The following is a 26,891-nucleotide window of genomic DNA, read 5'->3' as shown; positions in this document are numbered from 1 at the left end:
AACCTGAGAGGAGGAAACTACTGTTAATAGTGGACAGAAGCCTGAGGTACTAAAGACTGATGAGATAAGAAGCATTTGAGAGCTGGGACTCATTTCTCATATAGGTTGGATGGAATTTCCTGAGGCAAAGTGGCAGACATATGTGTTCAGGGCAGCCTAAAAGAAGGGGTACAGAGGGAAACTTAGAAGAGTAAGTAGAAGTCAACCACAAGATGGTAGTCAACTCTCAAAACATCAGGAAAAAAAAATAGTAAATTTATCTGATGTGTTTGTCTCCTAATATGAAGGCAAAGGAACAGCCTCCTTCCTCTCTGGATATCTGCCATACCAGGATAGCAATGGTAAACAGGAGTGTAAGATTCAGAGGTGGTGGAGCTCCAGGAGACAAAGTCTAGGTTGTGGTCATATGAGTGGATACAGTGAAGTAAAGCTTTGAGCCCAAAGTGAATGGGTTGTCATAAGCACGTGATACTGAGAGTGACAGTAGGTTTTAGAGTAAGAGTTTATGAACTTTGAATAAATGAGGGAACACAACATGACACAGGTGTGAAGAACCGACTCACTAGAAAAGACCCTGATGCTGGGAAAGATTGAAGGCAAGAGAATAGGACAACAGAGGATAAGATGGTTGCATATATCACCGACTCAATGGACATGAGTTTGAGTAAACTCCGGGAATTGATGGACAGGGAAGCCTGGCAGGCTGCAGTCCATGGGGTTGCAAAGAGACGGACACGACTGAGCGACTAAACTGAAGTGAACTGAACTGAATGTGACACAAATGATAGCCAAAAAAAAAAAAAAAAACCTGTGTCTGAATGGTGTAGGCTTTTCTTTGACCTCATGTGTATAAAACTAATAGTCCTTCAGTACCTCCATCTAGCAACTCATGTTCTATGACCCTAATTATGTGCAATAGCTACTGGACAGCTATGATATTTGAAATTCCATAGCAAAAAAAAAAAAAAATACCATTTGGTTGTTAACAAGAGCTTGGGATTCATTCCAATCCCAAAGAAAGGCAATGCCAAAGAATGCTCAAACTACCACATAATTGCAGTCATCTCACATGCTAGTAAAGTAATGCTCAAAATTCTCCAAGCCAGGCTTCAGCAATATGTGAACCATGAACTTCCAGATGTTCAAGCTGGTTTAGAAAAGGCAGAGAAACCAGAGATCAAATTGCCAACATCCAATGGATCATGGAAAAAGCAAGAGAGTTCCAGAAAAACATCTATTTCTGCTTTATTGACTATGCCAAAGCCTTTGACTCTTTGGATCACAATAAACTGTGGAAAATTCTGAAAGAGATGGGAATACCAGACCACCTGACCTGCCTCTTGAGAAATCTGTATGCAGGTCAGGAAGCAACAGTTAGAACTGGACAAGGAACAACAGACTGGTTCCAAATAGGAAAAGGAACACAACAAGGCTGTATACTGTTACCCTGCCTATTTAACTTATATGCAGAGTACATCATGAGAAACGCTGGGCTGGAAGAAGCACAGGCTGGAGTCAAGATTGCTGGGAGAAATATCAATAACCTCAGATATGCAGATGACACCACCCTTATGGCAGAAAGTGAAGAACTAAAGAGCCTCTTGATGAAAGTGAAAGAAGAGACTGAAAAAGCTGGTTTAAAGCTCAACATTTAGAAAACAAAGATCATGGCATCTGGTCCCATTACTTCATGGCAAATAGATGGGGAAACAGTGGAGACAGTGGCCAACTTTATTTTTCTGGGCTCCGAAATCACTGCAGATGGTGACTGCAGCCATGAAATTAAAAGACATTTACTCCTCAGAAGGAAAGTTATGACCAACATAGACACCATATTAAAAAGCAGAGACATTACTTTGTCAACAAAGGTCTGTCTAGTCAAGGCTATGGTTTTCCCAGTAGTCATGTATGGATGTGAGACTTGGACTGTAAAGAAAGCTAAGCGCCAAAGATTTGATGTTTTTGAACTGTGGTGTTTGAGAAGACTCTTAAGAGTCTCTTGGACTGCAAGGAGATCCAACCAGTCCATCCTAAAGGAGATCGGTCTTGGGTGTTCATTGGAAGAACTGATGTTGAAGCTGAAACTCCAGTACTTTGGCCACCTGATGCGATGAGCTGACTCATTTGAAAAGACCCTGATCTGGGAAAGATTGAAGGTGGGAGGAGAAGGGGATGACAGAGGATGAGATGGTTGGATGGCATCACCGACTCAATGGACATGAGTTTGGGTGAACTCCAGGAGTTGGTGATGGACAGGGAGGCCTGGTGTGCTGTGGTTCATGAGGTCGCAGCATCAGACACGACTGAGTGACTGAACTAAACTGAACTGAATGGATACTTCATTTTACCACAACTGTAAATCCATTAGAAGTGGAAGGGTAAGTCACTCAGTCATATCCAACTCTTTGAGACTCCATGGACTATAGCCCACCAGGCTTCTCTATCTGTGGAATTCTCTAGGCAAGAATACTGGAGTGGATAGCCATTCTCTTCTCCAGAGGATCTTCCCAACCCAGGGATCAAAGCCTGGTCTCCTGCATTGCCGATGGATAATTCACCATCAGAGCCACCAGGGAAGCCCATAAATCCATTAAGCTTACCTTTATTACATAGTAGGCCTGCGTTTTCTCCTCTTCTCCTTCAGGAGGCAGCATAACAACAGTAAGAATTTCATATCTATTCTTCAGCTTATCAATTTTACTTAGCCGCTCATGAAACTCAGCACTAACATGAAAAGAAAAATTAAACACTGAAAAACAAACAATATACTTTTTTAAAGGACTATACTGTTCTTAGAGAAGACATCTGTATTTGTGTTACTACTGAAACAGTTTAAATAGGTTCTCACTTTGCAGTTTTACATTTCAGTTTGAAAACAGGAAATCAGTCCTGAATATTCATTGGAAGGACTGATGCTAAAGCTGAAACTCCAATACTTTGGCCACCTGATGTGAAGAACCAACTCATTGGAGAAGACCCTGATGCTGGGAAAGATTGAAGGTGAGAGAAGGGGACGACAGAGGATGAGATGGCTGGCTGGCATCACTGACTCCTTGTATATGAGTTTGAGTAGGCCCCGGGAGTTGGTGATGGACAGGGAAGCCTGTCGTGCTGCAGTCAATGGAGTGGCAAAGAATTGGACGTGATTGAGCAACTGAACTGAACTGAACTGTGAAAGGTCTCAGATTTCACCCTACTTAAAAGCTAGCAAGTTAGTCTGCCACTTTCATGGATGCTGGCAGAAAACACAAGATATCTGGGTCACAGAAAAAGGACTTTACCACTCATTGGCATACCAAGTAGCATGAGCTGCCTATTTGCATTGGTTCCCCTTGCTCTTGAAGTCACATGCAAGTGAGGAGGGGATCAAGTGGATGCTGCACATACAGTAGGTTTATGTCACAACTGAAGAACTCAAGCTTAGCTAATCCAAATATTTCATAATGGGAAATAAGCAAACATACCTAACCTTTGCTCTGGAGGGAGATACTATCTCTAGCCCCAAGGCTATTCACTATCCAAATATCCTTTAAAAGATAGTCCTATGCAAATCAAAACCACAATAAGATGTCATTTCACACCAGTGAGAATGGCTACTATCAAAGACAAAAAAAATAATAATAAAGTATTGGTGAGGGTGTAGAGAAACTGAACCTTTAAGAACTCTTGGTGGGACAGTAAAATGATGCAACCACTATGAAAAATATGGCAGTTCCTCAAAAAGTTAAAAATAAAATAGCCATATGATCCAGTCATCCTACTCCTGGTATATATCCTAAAGAACTGAAAATGGTTTTCAAAGACATGTCTGCACATCGATGTTCATATATTATTCATAATAGTTCACAATAGCCAAGAAGTGGAAGCAAGCCAAATGTCCATAGGCCAATGAATGGATAAAATGTGATACATACATACAATGAAGTATTATTCAGCCTTAGAGAGAAAATCTATCACATGCTACATGGGTGAGTCTTGCAGACATTATGCTAAATACAATAAACCAGTCAAAAAACACAAATATCAATACTACATGATCCACTTATGTGAGGCATCTAGTGTAGTCAAATTCATACAGGCAGAAAAAATAGTGGCTATCAAGGGCGAGGGGAAGGGGAAAATGCAAAGCTAATATTTAATGGGTATAGAATTTCAGTTTTACAAGATGAAAAAGTTCTAGAGATCTGTTGCTCAAAAATGTGAAAATATTACTACTACTAACTATACATTTTTAAATGGTTAAGATAAATTTTAGGTGTTTTTCACCAAAAATTTTTTAAAATATGGTCCAGAACCGGACAGCTATTGCCTCTCCTCCTAAGGTATGCAGAAATATGAGAAACTTTTGGAGAATTATCTCCTGAGATTTACAGCCTTAAAATTGCTGGTTACTTTCTTCCTTTTATTCCAGTAAATTTATATTTTTAAATCATTTTTAACTTATTTTGTAATAATACTAATAATGCTAATATATGTACAGCAACATGGAGACTCATTTGCCTGCTTACAGCTTTGTGAAAATAAGCCTTCTAACCATAGTGAAAAGAAATCTTCAACATACTAGGTTCCTACTCCTAAAGAAAGTTGATGGTAAAATATAGTAAGTATCAGAAGTTATAGCTTTGCTTATTTTTAAGTATTAATATTATTTCATCAGAAAATATTTACTCATCCTTTATGTGATTGTAAAAGACAAGCCTTGTTGGCCTTTCAGCTTAAGATGGTGGACCAAGCACAAACATGTCTCCTTCCTAAAACAGAAAATATTAAAAGGAAAAAAAACCTACTGACCACAGCTCTGAAAACAAGAAAGATAAGTTTCTTTATGAATGAAAAAATGGAAAACAAATGTGATATGATTGAGAGGAGGAAAAAAAGGAGATACAGAAGATTATGCAGAAATAAGAGCCACTTTCATGAAAGAAGTCTGCAGAAAATTTTTTCTAGAGAAAAGAAATTTACTAAAACAGATGAAAGAAAAAATACAAGATCCACACTGTTCCATAACCAATAAATAAACTGAACCAACAGTTCAACTGAACTAAGTCTTCCTCAAAAAACTCCAGATGTCCAAAGGCTTTACCAGTGACGTGTTCGAAAATTCAAGATGTAATTCTGCTCTTTTACAAACTTACCTAGAGTATAGGAAAAAAAGAAACACAAAAATCATTTTATAAAAGTAGATGTAACCTTAATAACCTGATAATTTGACAAGGACAGGAGAGAAACGAACTATAAGCATAGAATGTAAAAATTATATAAAAATATTAGCAAATAAAATCTAGATACATACAAAATATAATATGTGACAGTTACATTTACTACAAGAAGGTAAGTTAGTTTAACTTTGAAAAAGCGATCAATATACAGTTTTCAATTATACTAACATTGAATAAGCTATATCATATCAATGACTGAAAAAAAATCACATAATAAAAGTCAACATTCATTTCTGATTAAAAAAACTAAAACAACCTCTTAGCAAAGAATGAAAATAGATGGGATCTCTCTTAATATTGTAAAAAGAATCTCAAAAAACACTATAGTAAACTTGATACTTAATGATAAAACAATGAACACTTTGCCTTTGAGATCAAGCACCTGCAAGACAAGGGTACCTGCAATCACCACTACTATTTGTCATTGAACTGGAGGTTAAATAGCAAGGACGATAAAGCAAGAACAAGAAAAGTTATAGAGGTTGAAAAGGAAGACACAAAACTGTTGTTTGCAAATGATATCAATTAAATACCTGGAAGGTAGAATCTACAGATCAACTGTTAGAATTAATAAAAGTTTAAGCAAGGTTGATGAATACTTAATGAAACCAACTGCATTTCTACATACCAGCAACAAATCAAATATGAAATGCTTTAAAAAGAGATAACATTGACAGTAACACTTAAAAAGTAGCATGTAATCCAGAAATAAATCTTATACAAGATAGGTGAAATCTCTAGGGGAAAATTGCTTCAATAAATGCAGCTATTGGGTATCCATAAGGGAAAGCATGTTACTGGACCCTTGAGCATGCGTGCATACTCAGTTGCTTCAGTCATGATCGACTCTGTGCGACCCCATAGCCATAGCCCAATAGGCTTCTCTGTCCATGGGATTTTCCTGGAAAGAATACTGGAGTGGGTTGCCATGCTCTTTTCTAGGGGATCCTCCCAACCCAGGGGGTATCTTGGGTCCCCCTGCAGGATCCTGAACCCACATCTCCTGCATCTCCTGCATAGCAGGCAGATCCATAAGGGAAAACATGTTATTGAACCCTTACCACAAACTATACATAAAAATCAATTCCAAGGGAATTGGTGATCTTAATGTAAAATGATAAATCTGCAGAACAAGGAGTTAGCCTAAGGAAATAGAGAGAGAGAGAAGCATTGATTTGCTACTAAAATGTGGCTTATGTGTTATATTAATCTTCCCTGGTGGTTCAAACAGTAAAGATTATGCCTGCAATGCTGGAGACCCAGGTTCAATCCCTTGGTCGAGAAGATCCCTTGGAGAAGGAAATGGCTACCCATTCCAGTATTCTTGCCTGGAGAATTCCATGGACAGAGGAGCTTGGCAGGCTACAGTCTATGGGGTCACAAAGAGTCAGACATGACTGAGCATACACACACACATTATATTAATAGCCTTTTCAAACAAATAAAAAGATGGATATCCAAGGTGGTGGAGGGAGCAGTCAGTTCTTCTAACACTACTCATGTTTTCAAAATTCATTAGCAGTATTTTAAAATTCTAATTATTACCTTATATTTTGCCGTTCTTGATCAACATATCTTATTTGTGATGCAAGCATTGTTTTGTGAACCTTAATTTCTTCGGTCCGTTCTTCCATAGCTGTGTGTAACTGTTGTTTTCTTTTTTCCAGAGAAAGAACTTCTTCTGCCTTACTGTGAAGCAGTTCTCGAGTACGTTTAACCTCAAGTTTTAAAAGATTGTCTTCTATCATCAAATCCTATCAACATAACAAAATCATCAAATATTGAAACAATTATTTGTATAACCAATCCAAAATACGTTTCTTTGTTATTGCTACTAAAGCCAAACTTGAAAACAGAATTTTTTCTAATTTGACTATTTTCCAAGATATTAATTAGGGTTAAGTTTAGATTGCTCTGAGTCATAACTCTGCTTTTTCCTTTTAAGAGAAGGGTTTATAACTATTCCAACTTTTATTATAATGTAATTGTAAATTCAAGTTTTACTATTAATAAAAAAAACAAAATGAAGTTATTCCTAAAATTGAAAGTTACAATATCCAGAAAATATATGATGCCCTATGGATAAGAATTTTTATATTTTAAACTAATTCTACAAGATAAAGTATAAATACATTTTTATTTTAAAATAGTTCAATCATAAGTAGAATACTGAAGGAGAGTCATGAGTAGAATAGAGTACAGAAGCAGAAGAGATTAAGAAGAGGTGGCAGGAATACAAAGAACTGTACAAAAAAAAGATCTTAATGACCTGAATAACCACAAGGTTGTGGTCACTCACCTAGACTTGGACATCCTGAAGTGTGAAGTGGGCCTTAGGAAGCAGTACTACAAACAAAGCTAGTGGAGGTGATTGAATTCCAGCTGAGCTATTTCAAATCCTAAAAGATTAAGACTTTTAAAGTACTGCACTCAATACACCAGCAAATTTGGAAAACTTAGAAGTGACCACAGGACTGGAAAAGTCAGTTTTCATTGGAATCCCAAAGAAGGACAACGCCAAAGAATGTTTAAACTACCATACAGTTGTACTCATTTCACATGCTATCAAAGTTATGCTCAAAATCCCTCAAGCTAGGCATTAATAGTATGTAAACCAAGAACATCTAGGTGTGCAAGCTGGGTTTCAAAGAGGCAGAGGAACCAGATATCAAATTGCCAATATGTCTTGAACCATGGAGAAAGAAAAAGAGTTCCCAAAAAAAAGAAAAATCTGATACATTAACTACGCTAAAGCTTACTGCGTGGTTCAAAACAAACTGTGGAAAATTCTTAAAGAGATGGGAGTACCAGACCACCTTACCTGCCTCTGAGAAACCTGGTATGCAGGTCAAGAAGCAACAGTTAGAACCAGACATGGAACTGACTGATTCAAAATTGGAAAAGGAGAATGACAAGGCTGTATATTGTCACCCTGCTTATTTAACTTATATGCAGAGTACATCATGTGAAATGCTGGGCTGGATGAATCACAAGCTGGAATCAAGATTGCTGGGAGAAATATCAACAACCTGATATATACAGCTGATACCACTCTAATGGCAGAAAGTGAAGAGGAACTGAAGAGCCTCTTGATGATGTGAAAGAGCAGAGTGAAAAAGCTGGCTTGAAAATCAACATTCAAAAAAGTAAGATTATGGCATCCAGTCCCATCACCTCATGGCAAATAGAGGTGGAAAAAATGGAAGCAGTGACGGATCAGATTTTCTTAGGCTCCAAAATCACTGCAGACAGTGACTGCAGCCATGAAATTAAAAGGAAAGCTGTTACAAACCTTACCTGGTGACTCAGTGGTAAAGAATCCACCTGCCAGTACAAAAGATGTAAATTCAATCTCTGGGTTGAGAAGATCCCCTGGAGAAGAAAATGGCAACCTGCTCCAGTTCATGCCTGGGAAATCCCACAGACAGAGGAGCCTAGTGGGCTATAGTCCATGGAGTCACAGAGTCGGACATGACTTAGTAACTAAACAACAACAATGACAAACCTAGACAGTGTGTTATAAAAGCAGAAACACCACTTTGCCAACAAAGGTCCGTATGGTTAAAAGTGGTTTTTCCAGTAGTCATTATGGATATGAGAGTTGGACCATTAAAGAAGGTTGAGAGCTGAAGAGTTGATGCTTTCGAACTGTGGTGTTGGAGAAGACTCTTGAGAGTCCCTTGGACTGCAAGGAGATCAAACCAGTCAATTCTAAAGGAAATCAACCCTGAATATTCATTGGTAGGACTCATGCTGAAGCTGAAGCTCTAACACTTTTGCCACTTGATGCAAAGAGCCAACTTATTGGAAAAGACTTTGATGCTGGGAAAGATTGAAGGCAGGAGAAGAAGAGGATGACAGAGGATGAGACAGTCAGATAGCATCACCAACCAATGGACATGAGTTTGAGCAAGCTCCAGAAGTTGATGATATACGAGGAAGCCTGGCTTGCCGTACGTAGTCCATGGGGTTGCAAAGAGTCAGACATGGCTTAGTGACTGAACAACAACAGAGTAGTGACACAAGATCACACTTAATAGATCAATTTTCAGAAGAGAAAGCCCAGAAAAAATACTCCAGAATATAAGATTTTACTATTGCAAGACAAAGCTTGTTATTTAGAGCAAAGATTAAACCCCCATATCTCATATGTACCAGAAATAAATTCCAGATGAATGAAAGAACTTAATGTAAGAGATGAAACCAAATGCAGCCACTAGAAATAGTAAATATTTTTAGTGTGACTAAAAAGTTTCTAAGCATGAAAATTATATAGGGAAAAACACTTAAACATATGATGTTTAAAAAAAGTTTTATGGAAAAAAACTGAAGAGAAGTTTAAAGACAATAGGACAAATACTTATGAGTTAATATACGAAGATCTTTTCCCAAGTATTTTAAAAACATAAACCACCTAATGGAAATATATGCAAGAAAATGAACTAGAAATCCAAAAGAAAAATTATAGAAAATAACATAGCAGAAAAAATGCTTAAACATTTCCAATGAAACATAAATATTTTAAATTTTATGCTTAAAATGTTTTAAAATGTTCACTAACTTTAAAATGCAGGATTCTCTGGTGGCTCAGATGGTAAAGTGTCTGCCTGCAATGTGGGAGACCCGGGTTCAATCCCTGGGTCGGAAAGATCCCCTGGAGAAGGAAATGGCAACCCACTCCAGTACTCTTGCCTGGAAAATTTCATGGATGGAGGAGCCTGATAGGCTATAGTCCGTGGGGTTGCAGAGAGTTGGACACGACTGAGCAACTTCACTTCACTCACAACTTTAAAATGCAGACTAAAAACAATGAAACACTATGTTTGCCCATCAAACTAACAGGAATTTTATACAGTATATTATCCAGCCCTGGTGGTGGTGAATAAAATAGAATGCTTATACATTGCTGGTGGAAGTATTAATTGAACCTTCTAGAAGGCAAATGGTTTGAAAATAGTTTCAAGATACTAGAAATATACATTCTTTTGAACCATAATTATACAGCTAGAAATTTATCCTAAGGAACTATATGAACAACTGTACAATGAAATACGTGCACAGTACATGAGAGTACTATCTGTAATAGCCAAACACTGAAAATACATATATCCAAAAATAGATGGTCAAATAAATTATAGGAACTTCATGCAATGGGGTGTAGGAAGTCTTTAAAGATACTTAATGTTTAGAAAACATGTATCATATATTTTAAATTTTTTGAATACAATATATAAATCCATTTTCTTTAAAAGACTGAAAGACGATAACATACTATAACACTGCTTATTATCTGTACAGTGATTATAGTAACTTTTTTTCCTTTATAATTTGGTATATTTAAAATTTTTTCTACAATTAGCATGAAAGTATTGGATTTTAATATTATATATAAACATGACTTTATTGCACCTGTTTTAAAGCTTTGGCTTTAGTAAGTTCTTTCTCTGATCTGTCATTGAAGAGGGTTAGTTCATTTATTTTGGTCATGAGGGACTGTTTTTCATCACGATATTTACTATTTGACTTCTTGGTAAAGTAAAGATCATTCTGTAAAGAGGAAAAAAGGTACATAAATACATATTTTAAATAACAATATTACATGCATGACACATTGAATTATATGCTCCATTAAATATTTATAATAATCAGATTTTTAAATCTCACCCCTTCATACTCTGACATCTCTAATAAGATGTACATGGATATTCACATATAAACACTTTCATTTTTATTATTTGTTGATGTTTGGGTTCAGTTTGATTTTAGTAATTCTAGGAAATATCATGTATGATTACCATTCAAACTGAATTATTAAGTGATTGCCATTTATGGGAAGACATGGGAGGGCAGAGTTCAAGTTTTGTTTAAATACAGGGTTCACCTTCTGGATTTCATCATTTGATTCAACCCAAGCCCCAGAAGGTAAAAATGTTAACAGTCTGAGAAAGCAAAGGGTTTTGGTTAACTACAAGCTCTGGAATTAGACGGTCTTAATTACTTATCCGGAGAAGGCAATGGCACCCCACTCCAGTACTCTTCCCTGGAAAATCCCATGGATGAAGGAGTCTGGTAGGCTGCAGTCCATGGGGTCACTAAGAGTCGGACATGACTGAGTGACTTCACTTTCACTTTTCACTTTCATGCATTGGAGAAGGCAATGGCACCCCACTCCAGTACTCTTGCCTGGAAAACCCCATGGATGGAGGAGCCTGGTGGGCTGCAGTCCATGAGGTCACTAAGAGTCGGGCACAACTGAGCTACTTCACTTTCACTTTTCACTTTCATGCATTGGAGAAGGAAATGGCAACCCACTCCAGTGTTCTTGCCTGGAGAACCCCAGGGATGGGGGAGCCTGGTGGGCTGCCGTCTATGGGATCACACAGAGTCAGACACGACTGAAGCGACTTAGCAGCAGCAGCAATTACTTATCAGCCATCCAACGCCAGTGGGCAATCTATTCTTCCTTAGTTTTCTCATTTCTAAAATGGAGATGATAACAACACCTACCTACCACGGCTGTTGTGGAGGGTTAAAGAAGTTACTGTAATATGTGCAACAATGTTTGACACAGAGAAATGTAGTTATGATTATTATGTATATAATCACATATTGCTGAAGAGAAAAATGCTAGATAAGATCTAATTCCATCGACTGAATGAATGGGTCATACATACTCATCAGTCTTCCAGCTTTATACAAGTTTGCATCCTCCCTCCCTGGTCAGATGGTAAAGCGTCTGTCTACAATGCGGGAGACCCGGGTTCAATCCCTGGGTTGGGAAGACCCCCTGGAGAAGGAAATGGCAATCCACTCCAGCACTATTGCCTGGAAAATCCCATGGACAGAGGAGCCTGGTAGGCTACAGTCCATGGGGTCGCAAAGAGTCGGACACAACTGAGCGACTTCACTTCACTTCCCACCCAGAACTAGAATGAGGTTTGCTCTCTTTGTCCTCCTTAGTCCCTCTTAGGGGACCTAAAGCAAAAAGTTTCTAGTGCCAAGATCTCTCTCCCTTTCCCCTCTCGCTTCCTCTCTCCCTTGCTTCCTCCCTCCCCTACCTTTCTCACTGCCTGTATTTCTCTGAACAATCAGAACCTAAGATTGAAACAAGACAGTAAGATTTTTTTTTCACATAAATATATGACTTCAAAAAATTAACTTTTAGAATTAAAATATTAATTTAAGGTAATTTTCAACTAGAGGAAATTTGTTTGTTATTCAAAATAAGAGATGGAGTGGCATAGGAAAGAGAATATAGAATGACTTTACAATCTAACACTACTATCGAGAAGATAAAACCTTCATTAGAAAGTTAACTAGCTTTACTATCTTTAAAAATTCACTTGTATGTCTATTAATTTATTTACTTCTCTGTCAAAACCAGAGTTGGGATAGGCATAAGTACTAGCCTACTGCATCATGGACAAAGCCCCACGGTAGTTAAAATGGGGAGCATTAGAACCACTCTCACACAGCAAAACAGACACAATTGAGTTAGCATCAAAAAACACATCCAAATATGAAAGTCATCCTCCTATCATTCTATAGCACCAATATTCTCATATTCTATGTAATTAAAACAATACCATTTATTGAGAACAGACTAAATGCACTGTTAAGATACACATTGCTTCTAATTCTCCCAAATGTCCTAAAATAATATCAATTTTTTTTTCCATTTAAAAATGAGTAAACTAAGACTCAGAAAAGTTAAAAAAGCAGTACTGTGCTGTGCTAAGTCACTTCAGTTCTGTCCAACTCTATGTAACCCTAAGGACTGCAGCCTTCCAGGCTCCTCTGTCCATGGGATTCTCCAGGTAAGAATACTGGAGTGGGCTGCCATGGCTTCCTCCAGGGGATCTTCCCAACCCAGGTAGTTAGGTATAACCTTGACATTCAAAACCAGTTCTGATTCCAAAACATGTGCTCCTATTATTAAACCAAGGAAATAGTCTTTTAAAAATTTAATCAGGCTATAAACCACTCGAAACCAATATTTTGTCATGTTTAATTTTTTTTTTCTTTCCTAATTTAAAAAAGTAATAGCTCCCTTTCACCTTTGTAGCCCTTAAGGAATTCAGGGCAATTTTTCATTTAACCACTAGAGGACATTCATCACTAGCCTTTCCAGCTGTTCAACATTTAAAATTGGAGTTCTCCCCCCATTCAGATCCATGCTTTCAGGCCTTCACTCTTGCCAGTTAAACATTAGCATAGGTTCTATATTACATAGGTTCCCATAACACAGGTTTTATATTACCATAAACATATTAAAGTACCTAAGGATGAAGAACATTTTTAACCTTATTAACAAAATAGAGTCGTATGAAATATATAACTAAGTAAATATTTGAATAACAAAAGAAGACCCATAAAAGAGCAGCTTCTTTTAGATGCCACTTCAGTGATAAAAAGCAATCAAGTTATTATGGGAGACACATAATAGAAACTAGAACTTATCAATTTTTTAAATCATGTACCATTTAAGACTATTTTTAAGTCACATGGACCAAGGATCAAATCCTCGCTGTGAAATCATGAACAAGTTACTTAATCTGTAAAACAGGTAATAATATCTTCCTCACAAGACATTTATAAGGATTAAATGAAATAAAACACTAAAGACATAGACATAGCATACAGCAAATGCATAATCAATGGTAACGTTATTTTCATATTTCATATTTCATGAATTTCTCATATTCATATGAGAATGTAAGCACAGAAATACGGGCATTAGTTCATACATTTATTACATATGTGGGTAGCTTGGCAATCATCCTATCCAAAGTCAGTCTTAGGAACATGTTAACATAAAATGACTAATAATTAGGATATTTGAAGCATAAAAAGTATTTTAGCTAAGTTACATGAAGCTTCTTGATCTGTGTTTCCAAAAGGCAAAGTGCAGATTTTTTCTCTTCCAATGTCTTCTGAAGTTCAACAGTTTTTGCTTCAAGGGCTTGTTTTTCTTCTGAATTAATGTCTCCCTTTAAGCGCGACATTCGGCGTTCTACTTGCTGAATGTAAAAATCCTGTTACAGGTTTTAAAGAACGTTAATAGGGAGAAACAGTTAAAACCATTTTTTAGATGCAAACACACTGTAAATATTTTCATGAGTTTGGTCTGATGTCATCATTTACTAAAGTCACTTTAATTCTCTAGTGATGAAGTCCTTTTTACTCCAATGGGAGAAACAGTAAACTATTCTTCAACAACCAGAGTATATGATAATAACACACACTAATCTTAGAATATAATAGAGCAGTTAGGTGGGTATTTATTGTACTATCATGATAGAACATCAGTAAATCTACTAGGTTTACATGGACATGGATTTTGGAGGGTATTTTTCTACAGAGTACAAAAAAGAGGCACAGATTGTTAGCCATGAAAGGCTCAAATACAATGAAATTTTAAACAATATTTTGAAAATTATACTTCAGCATCTGTAATTCTGAGAAATTAAGAATATATAAGAGGCAAAAATTAAGATGTAGAGATGGAGGACATTAAACAATTAACATGGGACAGAATACGATAAAGAGAACCAAAAAGGAAACTTTAAAAATACTTTTAACCTATTGGTCCAGGGACAGGGGTGGAGAGGCTGATGTATGCATAACATACAGTTTTGCAGGGGTTTTAGGAATTCTTTTTGTTGTTTTTTTGGCTGCACCATGCAGCATGTAGGATCTTAGTTCCCTGGCCAGAGATGGAACCCACACCCCCTGCAGTCTGTAGCATCTGTCTACGCCAACCTCAAGAGTTCATAGAAATCTTTTTCTTAGGACACTGCGGTATCTTGACCATCACAATTATGACAAATCAGTATGAAGACATTCATAAGAGTAACATCTACCTGAGCGTACATAATTTCTTGCTGCTGCAAGGTTTCAAAGTCCAGTTTATGTAACTGATGGTTGAGGTGCTTTAGAGAAGAACGGGTTCCTTCAATTTCAGATACGAGAGCTTTTTCTTTCATTGTTTCAGTCTGTAATTCCTGAACTTTCTTAAATAACACATCTTTCACTATGTTCAACTGAACTTCTACTTCCTGATAATAAGAATAACAATGATTAATGTAATATAATACCTTTAAATGTTTTACTGAATGAATATTATAATTTAGGGGCTCATCAACGAACCCTTATTTTAGCCCTAGAGAGTATAAAACCCTTCTTACAATTTCAACACATTCCCAACATTGCTTGTAGTCTACTCTCATCCACTATTCCTGTATCATATACCTTGATATGTCATTTACCCTGTGTCACCTTAGCCTTAGAACTTGACCATTTTTCACTGGTTTCTTTAGAATATAAAATACATTGAAGACACACAGCTTATAAGTTCCCAAAGTTTACTAAAGTCTTGAAAATGTTAAGGGAAGAACTCTCCCACCTTCTTTTCAGCACTATTCAGTGGTGAGCAGATAAATGCTTAACCACCAGGTTTGTAATAGATGGGAGGTTAGGAGGAAGAGGCTGATTTCCATAATTATTTATATTCCCACTAAGGCCAATTTCAAGCTACTCACATGATTCCTCTAAATTCAAAGCTGGGAAGAGATAGGCAGTTGCAGATCATTATGCAGTATATCTACTATACAGATATAAGAGTCGGACACAACTTGGTGATTAAACAACACCACTATACAGATATGATAGATGTTAGTAATTTTAAGTAACCTTAAAAGCATGCTCTGCTGCTGAGTCGCTTCAGTCGTGCCCGACTCTGTGCGACCCCATAGATGGCAGACCAACAGGCTCCCCCGTCCCTGGGATTCTCCAGGCAAGAACACTGGAGTAGGTTGCCATTTCCTTCTCCAATGTGTGAAAGTGACAAGTGAAAGTGAAGTCACTCAGTCATGTCCGACTCTTAGCAACCCCATGGACTGAAGCCCTGGGATTCTCCAGGCAAGAACACTGGAGTAGGTTGCCATTTCCTTCTCCAATGTGTGAAAGTGAAAAGTGAAAGTGAAGTCACTCAGTCATGTCCGACTCTTAGCAACCCCATGGACTGAAGCCTACCAGGCTCCTCTGTCCATGGGATTTTCCAGGCAAGACTACTGGAGTGGGGTGCCACTGCCTTCTCCAACCTTAAAAGCATAGACAACAGTAAAGTGTAGAAAACTAATTTAGAAGTGACATGTGCTGAGTACTTTTTACTTTGTTTTTAATATAATTTATATAATTGTGAGTCTATATAATTTGATTTTTAATAGTAGCTATATTTAGCAGCTGACTTATAAAATTCCAGAAAATTTAACTATCAGCTTTTGTGAGCTGGTAAGCACTGGCACCAACACACTACTGGCACTATTCCTTACTCACATTTTGCCTGCAGCTGACTTCCCTACCTATGCAGCCCACTAGGAAACAGAAACCAGTACCCCAGTTTCACTTCTCCCGTCTCAAGAGGCAGGTCTGTCTTGACCTCAAAGTGTCACATTAATGTATTCTAGGCTTCAAATAGATCTCACCTGCCAAGATCTATTGAAAGCTCTCATTTTAGAATGTTGAAATAATTTCCCTCTGTCCTCTTATACACAGGTAAGCATATTTCTCTTTGGTCTCCAATGAACCTCAATATGTAACAAAAGAAGTCTGTGATTGGCACATGTGAATTTTCACAAATGAAGAAACCTAATCATCTGATATACAAGCTTATAAAATACATTGCTTTTCATATAATAGAAAATTTTCACTGGGTTCAGGACCTTCTCAATGACTGCCTGGCTGAGTTTTAAAGTCAGTGCTTGGTGGTAAATAAGTCAGCAAAACATATAGGGCTGAGATTTTTCTCAAACAAAAAAACAAAACCCCAAGAACACAGCCCTGCTCAAACATGTGGCCAACCTTACTATTTATTAATTCAGCTAATTTCTTTTTAAATATCACTAGTTTTTAATTCTTTCTTCAGAAGGTTTATTTCATATAAAATTCACAGTCTTTAAGATTTCTAATAAGCTCCAATACTGTCCCATTTCATGTACTAACAGAAAATCATGCTTTCTGAGGGGAAACAGTCATAACATTTTTTTAAATAATGTTGTATGATTTGGACTCAAATACCACTCAAATCAAGATTGTTGCATGACGTTGTTACTCAGGATTTTAAACATACAACAGCACACTAAGGAAGCTGGATTCTATCTGAATATAAATGAAACCATACTTGAAACAGGCCTCTGCAAATGGGAGATTCTACAAGCACCTTGAGCTGCCCTTCCTTTTTCCCCCATTAGACAAAAAAGAATAAAAGCAAGAAGTAGTGCCTACACAGTGCCTATGGTGATAGGTCACACAAATCATTTGGAGTTTTCAAAGAGGAAATGGCAAACTAGCCTATTCCAGTTCCTCAAAAATTGGCTTTAATGCTACCAGAGTGCCGAACAGATTTCGGTAGAAAGGGGGTGCCAGTGAAGTTAGTAAGGTGTTAGCATTTAGAAGCCCATTTACCAATAATGGTACCAAGCTGGGAGAGGTTAAAGAGACAGCAGATGCTGATGAAATATGTGTAATGAATGCAGACCACTGGGAGGGAATTGGATCACAAGCAAAAAATGATAGGCAGGTAGAAATCAGTTGTAAAACAAGGGCATTTTTCAAGATACATTTGCAATTTAAGAAAATACATGTGGATAGCAAACAGGGACAAGGACACAGTAGGCATTGGGAGGACATGGAATCTCAGAAGATCTACCTTTCAGAGATGACATCAAAGTTAAATGCTGGAAGTGAAGCAAATGGAGAATTAAGAGCTTAAAATAAAAAGAGGTTCAACAACTCAACAATCTAATTACAAATGTGATTACCTCAGAAATCACAGCTTTATTAAAAGCAGGACGAGCTCCTGCTCATCTGATCTCAAGAGTCTAATTTATTCACTATTACTAAATTTGCTGTAATTTTTTTAAAACTGAAACTAAATTTTACCTTCACACCTCTTTCTTCCTCCCTTAGCATGTCTTCCAAGTTGGTAGCTTTCTCCTCTACAGACATAGTTTTCTCAGTTATCTCCTTTAATCTTTTTCTTACAATCTGATTATGATTTTTAATTTTGCCTAACCTATAGAGAATTATGAGGAAAAAGCAGAAAACATGTCTAAAAGATATTTAATGCAAACAAACAAAAAACAGTTTATCCTAAGATTTCTTCATATAACGTGAAGCTTCTTTTGCCATAAACCTTTTAATACCAGCATATATTTAGTAGGTCATACAAATATTGCTCCTAAGGCTTTGTATTGAAAAACTCAGGAAAAATTGTTTAGGTTTAATAACTTAGTAGCTATAATTTTATAGTTATTGAACCAAAAAACCAATATTCAATAATTTTTCTAGAAATATTAAAAAACTACAAACATTCTTAGATATCTTTTTTCTTACCTTGCTGTTTCTTCATTAATGTCCATCTTTACTTTGGAAATATTTTTCCTCAGAGCTTCTAAATCACTGGAACTTCTATTCACAGTGGCTTTTAAAGAATCCAGCTATTTATTAGTTAACAGACAGAAATTATATATTTACTCTATATCTTATAATTCCATTTCTGAGAATTTTTATTCTGAACACATTCGTTTCTAACCTACATAACAGTGACAAACATAATAACCATGTTTCTGTAACATATTTAACAATTTTTCTTTTTGATCTGATAATAAATTTCAAATGAAAAAAAAAATTTCAAATGACTTATAAGATACTGACAAATTATAGAGATCTACATATATGAGTTAAAAGCACATAGAACAAAAGCTTCACAACATTGCATTTGGCAATGATTTCTTGGATATGACACCAAAGGCACAGACAATCAAAGAAAAATAGACAAGTTTGACTTCATTAAACTAAAAATTTTTGTACAGCAAAAGTAATATCAACAGAACAAAAAAGCAACACAAAGAATGAGGGGGAAGTAACTACAAATTATATATCTGATAAGGGACTAATATCCAGGATATATAGGGAACTTCTAAAATTCAACAACAACAAACAAGCCTGACTCAAAAATGGTCAAAGACCCTGAATAGATATTTCTGCAGAGAAGAGATACAAAAGGTAAATAAGCACATGAAAAAATGCTCAACATCATCAATCATTAGGTAAACAAAAATCAAAACTACATTGAAATACCATTTCACAACCATTAATACAGCTACCATCAAAAAAATCTCAAAATGAAAAGTGTGGATGAGGATGTGGAGAAATTGGAACCCTTGTGCACTGTTAGTGAAAATATCAAATAGTACTACCCCTGTGTGGTAATTCTTCCAAAAATTAAAAATGTAATTATTGTTTGATCCAGCAATTCTGAGATAATTCTACACCCATGCTCACAGCAGCATTATTCATTATAGCCAAAACAGGAATGCAATCCAAGGTCATTGACAGGGAAATTGCTAAGCAAAATATAGTATATACACACAATGGAATACTATTCAGCCTTAAAAAAACAAAATTTTGACATATGCTGTAACATGGATGACCCTTGAGGACATTATGCTAAGAAAAATAAGTGACATAGGCCAGCCAGGAAAAGACAAGTATTTTATGACTCCATTTATATCAGGTACTTAGAGTAGCTAAAATTATAGAGACAGAATGTAGAATGGTGGTTTCCAGGGGCTGGGAGGACAGGGAAATGGGAAATTATTATTCAATGGGTACAGAGTTTCTGCTTTACAAGGAAAGAGTTATGAAGATGGTTGATAGTGATGGTTGTACAACATTAGCGATGTATTTAACACTAAACTGTCCATCTGAAGACAGTTAAGATGGTAAATTGTGTATGTATTTCACCACAATAAAAAAATTTTGAGAAAAAATGAAGTACTTTTACATGTTACAGCTTATAAGAACCTTGAAAACATTATGTAAGTAAAAAAAACCCTGACACAAAATGCATCATGTTGTATGATGTCCAAAATAGGTAAATCCACAGAGACAAAGTAGATCAGGAGTTGCCAGGGCCAGGGTGGGAGGAGGACAGGGACAGAAGGAAAGCCATTGCTAACGGGTATGAGATTTCTCTTTGAAAGACCAAAATACTCTAAAATTAGATAGTGATAATGGTTTCACAATTCTATAAAATACTAAAAATTATTGAATTGTATGCTTTAAGAGGGTGTATTTGATATGTGAATTCTATCTCAATAAATAAATTATAAATAAATGAATACCTGCATTTTTTTCTCCAACTGGTTTAAGCTTTAAAATTTTGGAGAATGAGCTATTAGCAGTGACATTTAATTTATGTAAGAAATTCACTTTTTTGCTTTTGCAAGATCTTACTTATTCTCTTCATATAGAAAAAACTTTCCTTCTTTATCAGAAATATAAAGTATAACAACTTATAAAATGAAATGCTCTGCAATGTTTCAATTTCCCACTCAAATATCAGTAACTTCAGATAATATGGCCTCAAGGCACAAATTTCATAAAGATCCCTTTATTGCTAACTATGGGAATTGCTAACTCTACCCATGGAATAATCTAGTTGACATGTATGCTCAAAAGAAGAAAAGACCAAAGCAGAAGATTTTATTGTTTAAAGACATTATACCACTACATTGTCCCACTACTACACTGAAATGTTTTCCCTTAACAAGGTAAAACACTGAACTTCAACAGTAGTTTCCGCTAGAATTTGAGTGGTAAAACCACCATATTCATGTGTCTCTGGAAAGACACTTCAAAATTTCACCAAAGTCAATAATTCATCTTCACATTTATCCATTTTCCTTTATCTTATGATTTCCAGCCTAGACCTTTCAGAAGTCTTTTGCCTTGAGTCAATAACAAAACACCACGTGTGATAGGCAAGTTGAGCACTGCACAACACCAGGGGAACCCTTTATACCACCCATGATGTGAAGACAGCCCCCTGTTGCCTGTATCCAATCAAGGTTTCAATAGAAAGTGAAAGTGAAGTCACTTAGTTGTGTCCGATTCTTTGCAACCCCATGGACTGTAGCCTACCAGGCTCCTTGGTCCATGGGATTTTCCAGGCAAGAATACTGGAGTGGGTTGTTGCCATTTTCTTCTCCAGGGGATCTTTCTGACCCAGGGATCGAACCCGTGTCTCCCTCATTGTAGGCAGACGCTTTACCGTCTGAGGCACCAGGGAAGCCCTGCTGCTGCTGCTGCTAAGTCGCTTCAGTCGTGTCTGACTCTGTGCGACCCCAGAGACGGCAGCCCACCAGGCTCCCCTGTGCCTGGGATTCTCCAGGCAAGAACGCTGGAGTGGGTTGCCATTTCCTTCTCCAATGTATGAAAGTGAAAAGTGAAAGTGAAGTCTCTCAGTCGTGTCTGAGACCTAGACTCCTAGAGACCCCATGGACTGCAGCCCACCAGGATCCTCCATCCATGGGATTTTCCAGGCAAGAGTACTGGAGTGTATCCTAAAAGTTCAAGTTTCACAACAAGAAGGGATGTAACAAAAAGAACTAGAAGACAGGTCCTTAACAAAGGAAAGCCTTTATGCTTATCTGTATAGTTAGTTGTTATAAACACACAAACCAGTCCTTTTAATTGACATACCTCATCCTTCAGCTGAATTCTATTAGCTTCATGACGTTGATATTCCGTTCTACATTTTAAAACTTTACGATCAGCAACAGAAATTTTTTTTTCATACTCTGTGTTATTCCCAATCTCATTTTCCAAAAACTTGATTTTTTCCTTAACCAGATTTTCTTTTTCTCTTATTTCCTGCTTTATCCTTGCTAATGCCTAGAATTTGAAATACATGTTAAATACATGTGTAATTAAACCTAAAAGGAATTCCATTTTTATAGTACTTATTTTACCAAAATTTAAGGACAGACTAATTTAAATGAATGAAATAAAATATTAGTACGCCACTAGTATCTATAAGCTCATATTTTTAAAGAACCCTATATTTTATTTCATCCATCTTGTACTTTGCTAAAGGGATAAGAAAAATGTCAGTCTTTTATCAAGAAAAGGTGACATCTAAAAAATAAAACAGTATTGAATAGTTTTCACATTTCAATGTAGTTTTCCAAGACCAGTGTAACAAGACCAGTTTTTTTTTTTTCATTTTTTGAGAATATTATTTTTGTTATTTGTTTCAATAGGAATATCTTCATCACTCAGGCTTCCTGCTGGTCATGGAGATACAAAATAACTAGAATATGCAAAGTAATAACTGTGGTGTGGACAATGTACCATGGGAGCAAAAAGATGATGAAATCTACCCAAGAGAAATCATTAAAAGCATTACCTAAGAGGCTTCATTTGAGTCAGGCCTAAAAAGATAAGTGGGGATGCATAAATACTCTCACATGGTTAAAGTATAGGGTGGGAGGGCAAGGATGGAATGGGGGGATGTTAAGAAAGAGTGGATACAGATGACAGAGATGAAGGGTGGAAGGCAGAGGTTAGGGCCAAAGGGTGAAGAATTCAACTTTTCAATTGCCACGTAAAGGAGAGTCAAGTTTTAAGCAATATGGAATAAAGATCTTAGAGTTGGGGAATAAAAAGATCATATGTGGTTTTTCAGGTGATTCTGATGACAGTATGTCAGATGAGTTGGAGAGAGAAGGAAAATTTACCCTAAGATATATTTCTTTCAAGTTTTCTGAAACAGAGTCTCACCAAACAACTAATCTCAGGAGACTGGGTCAGGGGAGGCTATGTTTCTGAAGTTGGTAAGTTTTAGAAATGGTACATGTAATATTGTACCTATTAGCATATTAAATCAATATACATCCAAAATTCACTGCATTTTAAAACACATTATAGATTTGTTTAGTATTCCCATCTATATAACAATTAATATTCTATAATTGTAACATTCTATATCTCTACAGTGTCCATTCAACCAAAGGATAGGTTAAAACTTCCTAAATTTGTATGTGTCAAATAATTATTCTAGAATTCCCTGCTTTATATTAATTTTTCTACCACTTACTCAGAAGCTTTAATTCCTACATTACAGGCATTAACAGGGCAATCTATTCACAGTTAAGTTTTCATGTAGGTGATACCACAGATCAAAAACACCACAAATCAAGAGCTAGTTGTTAAACATCTAGAGGCATCCCACTACCTATGGAACCACTTCTGAGCACCCTCCCTAGTCTTTTTCAATACACATAGCCAGGAGATGTCACCCTGTGAATAAGGAATCACTGAGGATGTAACCAGAGAGCTGTAGGCTGTAGATTCCACCAAATCAGCAGACTGAGTAACTTTAGCTACAGGGTTGTATGAGCATTCAGATTATGGATTTGCAGTCTTAGATCTTAGTCTTAGATGTGATCTACACAGAGGAAGCAGTCAGGACTTGATGTTTGAAACCAGTATAAAGCAAGAAAGAGAAACCAACATTAGTAGCAAGAAATAAGAGGAACTCAGAGTTAAGATTGGTTCTTCCAACTCCCCTCTAAGGAGGCATAAGCCATTTTGTTGATAAAATGATTACTCACAGAAATTTAAAATACAGAAATCACATTTTCATATAAGTTACACGTAACAAGTAAACCACATCCAGATATCAGAATTCCAAACTTCCAGTGACCTGAATTGCTTGCCAAATGCCTTTCCATGGAGTATACTCAGAATGGAAGTTCGCACATTTCTCATGTGCCTTCTTTCCTCATCAATTCCTTCTCCCTCCCCAACTTCCCTAATCTTCCCATTTTCACTCACCACTGTTTCACTCTTTAATGACTTCCCCAAAAAGTTCTCCTAAATTACCTCTGAAAGGAGCAAAAGATAACACTAGACAGGTGTTTAATCAGCATGGTATTCCTCCCCTTCAGAGCTTTTACCCCATTCTGGATGGTAACTCAGTTTCAAAAGGGACAATTTATTGCAGTCAGGGTTTCTTTCCTGACTCTCCATCCTTCTTTCTTGGCTACCCATGAGGCTCATTTCCCTACACCTTTTGATTCACACAGAAACAGCACACATGTTAAATCCAAGGCATCGTGGACAACCATGTACATATGAGTCAAGGCATTGGCTTTGCTGCAATAAAGTTGTCTGTCGATTTTCTCTTGTTTCACATTTCAGAGATATTAGAATCCAGTCTTTGGCATTATATACCATAAGTAAATAACCTTCATAAAATCACATTTCCAAATAGATATAGAACCAGCTTTAGAAAACATTTACCAAAACTATTAGATCATGCTACAAAAGTGACTTTTAAATAATAGTGTGATTTAATTTGAAATGAATGAGTTAAATACAAAAAGAGATAAATACAGCTGAAAGTTGCAAGAACCAAACAACCACTTTACCACGGCACAGTTATCGATGTCTTTATCTCTCTTCTGCATCTGTTCTATTGTGCTTTCCCACTGTAGAATGAGTTTTTGCCTTTCATTATGAATCTTTCGAAAATCTTGGGCAGCTTTATCCAATTCTAACTGTAAAATGAAGACCAAATAATATTTCTGTGAATTTAAGTGCTTTTGTGAACATCATTTTGACAATTAAAAAATAAAAATCTTTACTAAACCAACCTGTACACTTAGAGTCTCTGCAAATTCATTGTCAAGTACCTTTCTTCTCTGATTACATTCCACAGTCAGTCTTTCTAATTGCAGGGTCAGGGCCTACAATGTAGTTACATACAAAAATATTCATAATTATCATTTTACTAACATAAAAGCTGTTAGACAGCATATCTCACATTAATATTATATTATATATATGCAAAGAGTCGGACACAACTGAGCAACTGAACTGAACTGAACTGATACATATACATATTATATGACACATATTCATTTGACATCTAAAATAACTCAAAATAATATATATATATTCTTTATCTTCTAACTTCAATGGAAACCCAATTGTTTCTAAAAAGACTTTTAATACTTTTTAAAATGAGTTAGAAAAAAGGATTAAACAATAAATTTTCATTTAAGGTTATTTTAACTAATGCATGCGATTTTAACCTGTTAGAAAACAGAATGTTTCATGATACTAATATATCACCAGATTTAATTACAAGTAGATTTTTAAGTAGTGGTTATAATAATAATTATATTATTTAATATATTATAATATATTAAATAATAGCACTGTAGTCTCAAATCAGCAAAAATTATCTGTAATATTCAAACTACTACACAAAATAAGTTAAAATATTAACACGTAGTTCTAGTACAAAACTTTATTTTCTGAAATGCATTTGAGAAACCTTCTCAATCAGGATTCTTAACCTGGAGTCCAAAGATCCTTAAATGGTCAAAGGGCTTTAGAGGAGCTATAAAACTTGCATCAGGATTGTGTGAGTATTGGAGTACAGTCATTTTTCTAGAGAGGATAATTGGCTTTATTAGACCCAAAATGTTTAAGCACTGCTTTAAAATTATAAGTGCAATTTAAATTACAGGTTGCTTTACTATAGATTTAGAGAAAATCTAACACTACAATGTATAACATCTCACCCTAATTTTATTATCATCTTGCTGAGCATACTTCTGAAGAGTGAGAGCATCACTATCTTTATGAGCTGATTCTTCCAGCCAGGCCTCCAATGCTTGCTGGTCCCAGTTCATCTGACATTTCAAACCATCCAATTTTTGAGTAGTTTTAAATATGGAATTCTAATTTCCAAAGAGAGGGAACAGGGAGAAATAACAAAACATTATTTACTATACAAACTAAAATAAAACATAACATTACATATTTAAAAGGAAGAAGGAAATCTTGTCTCTGTCCCCAGTCTCCAGATGTATACAATATATCATATTTAATTATATAACTATCATACTGGTATTTCAATTCTTTAGTTCCAAAATAGAGGGAAGTGATTATCAAATTGAAAACAATAGTTGAGTTAAAGTTTACTTAAAAAGACATTAGCGTATCTCCCCTAGAGCAATCCCATTAGTCACTCTACCAAAACTACCCAAGCAGATATGAAATTATAATAAAAATAATGTGCCTCATATGCTAACTCAAGCCCAAGACAAGTTCTCTTCAGCCCCATTTTCAATCAGATTGCTGTCTCTAAAAGATCTACTATATAGAAATTTTGGAAGCACATTTAATTAAAATGAATATAGTAATTAAGGAGATAAAATATTTTTCAATGTATTTAACAAATTTAGATTCATAAAATAAAACAGATCAATATACAAACAAATACAAATTAACATGATAAAATAAGTATGTATGTGTATATATAGGATTTCCTGGTGGCTCAGATGGTAAAGAATATGCCTGCAATGCAGGAGACCCAGATGTATATATACATATATATACATATACCCATATATATGTATATATTTGTGTATATACTTATTGTATGTATATATATTTATGTATAATATTATATTTATTATATATGTATCAGATCAGATCAGTCGCTCAGTCGTGTCTGACTCTTTGCAACCCCATGAATCGCAACACACCAGGCCTCCCTGTCCATCACCAACTCCCAGAGTTCACTCAGACTCATGTCCATCAAGTCAGTGATGCCATCCAGCCATCTCATCCGCTGTCGTCCCCTTCTCCTCCTGCCCCCAATCCCTCCCAGCATCAGAGTCTTTTCCAATGAGTCAACTCTTTGCATGAGGTGGCCAAAATACTGGAGTTTCAGCTTTAGCATCATTCCTTCCAAAGAAATCCCAGGGCTGATCTCCTTCAGAATGGACTGGTTGGATCTCCTTGCAG

General features: G+C 36.1%; 1 protein-coding gene across 1 annotated transcript in view; it reads right to left on the bottom strand.

The window, feature by feature from the left end:
* The window catches only part of CCDC39 (coiled-coil domain containing 39), a 52,460-nt gene that overhangs the window by 14,378 nt on the left and 11,191 nt on the right, over nucleotides 1–26,891 (bottom strand). The window contains exons 4-14 of the mRNA XM_061415094.1: nucleotides 25,661–25,819; nucleotides 24,725–24,817; nucleotides 24,500–24,628; nucleotides 21,768–21,959; nucleotides 18,615–18,718; nucleotides 18,162–18,294; nucleotides 15,083–15,277; nucleotides 14,090–14,254; nucleotides 10,629–10,766; nucleotides 6,765–6,973; nucleotides 2,601–2,724 (exon numbers count right to left, since the gene is read on the bottom strand). Coding sequence (XP_061271078.1) covers nucleotides 2,601–2,724; nucleotides 6,765–6,973; nucleotides 10,629–10,766; nucleotides 14,090–14,254; nucleotides 15,083–15,277; nucleotides 18,162–18,294; nucleotides 18,615–18,718; nucleotides 21,768–21,959; nucleotides 24,500–24,628; nucleotides 24,725–24,817; nucleotides 25,661–25,819 — 1,641 coding nt within the window. The remainder of the gene's footprint in view (nucleotides 1–2,600; nucleotides 2,725–6,764; nucleotides 6,974–10,628; nucleotides 10,767–14,089; nucleotides 14,255–15,082; nucleotides 15,278–18,161; nucleotides 18,295–18,614; nucleotides 18,719–21,767; nucleotides 21,960–24,499; nucleotides 24,629–24,724; nucleotides 24,818–25,660; nucleotides 25,820–26,891) is intronic.

Source organism: Bos javanicus, chromosome 1 (assembly GCF_032452875.1).
Source record: "Bos javanicus breed banteng chromosome 1, ARS-OSU_banteng_1.0, whole genome shotgun sequence".
NCBI lineage: Eukaryota > Metazoa > Chordata > Mammalia > Artiodactyla > Bovidae > Bos > Bos javanicus.
This window is presented reverse-complemented; position numbering and strand designations above follow the sequence as displayed.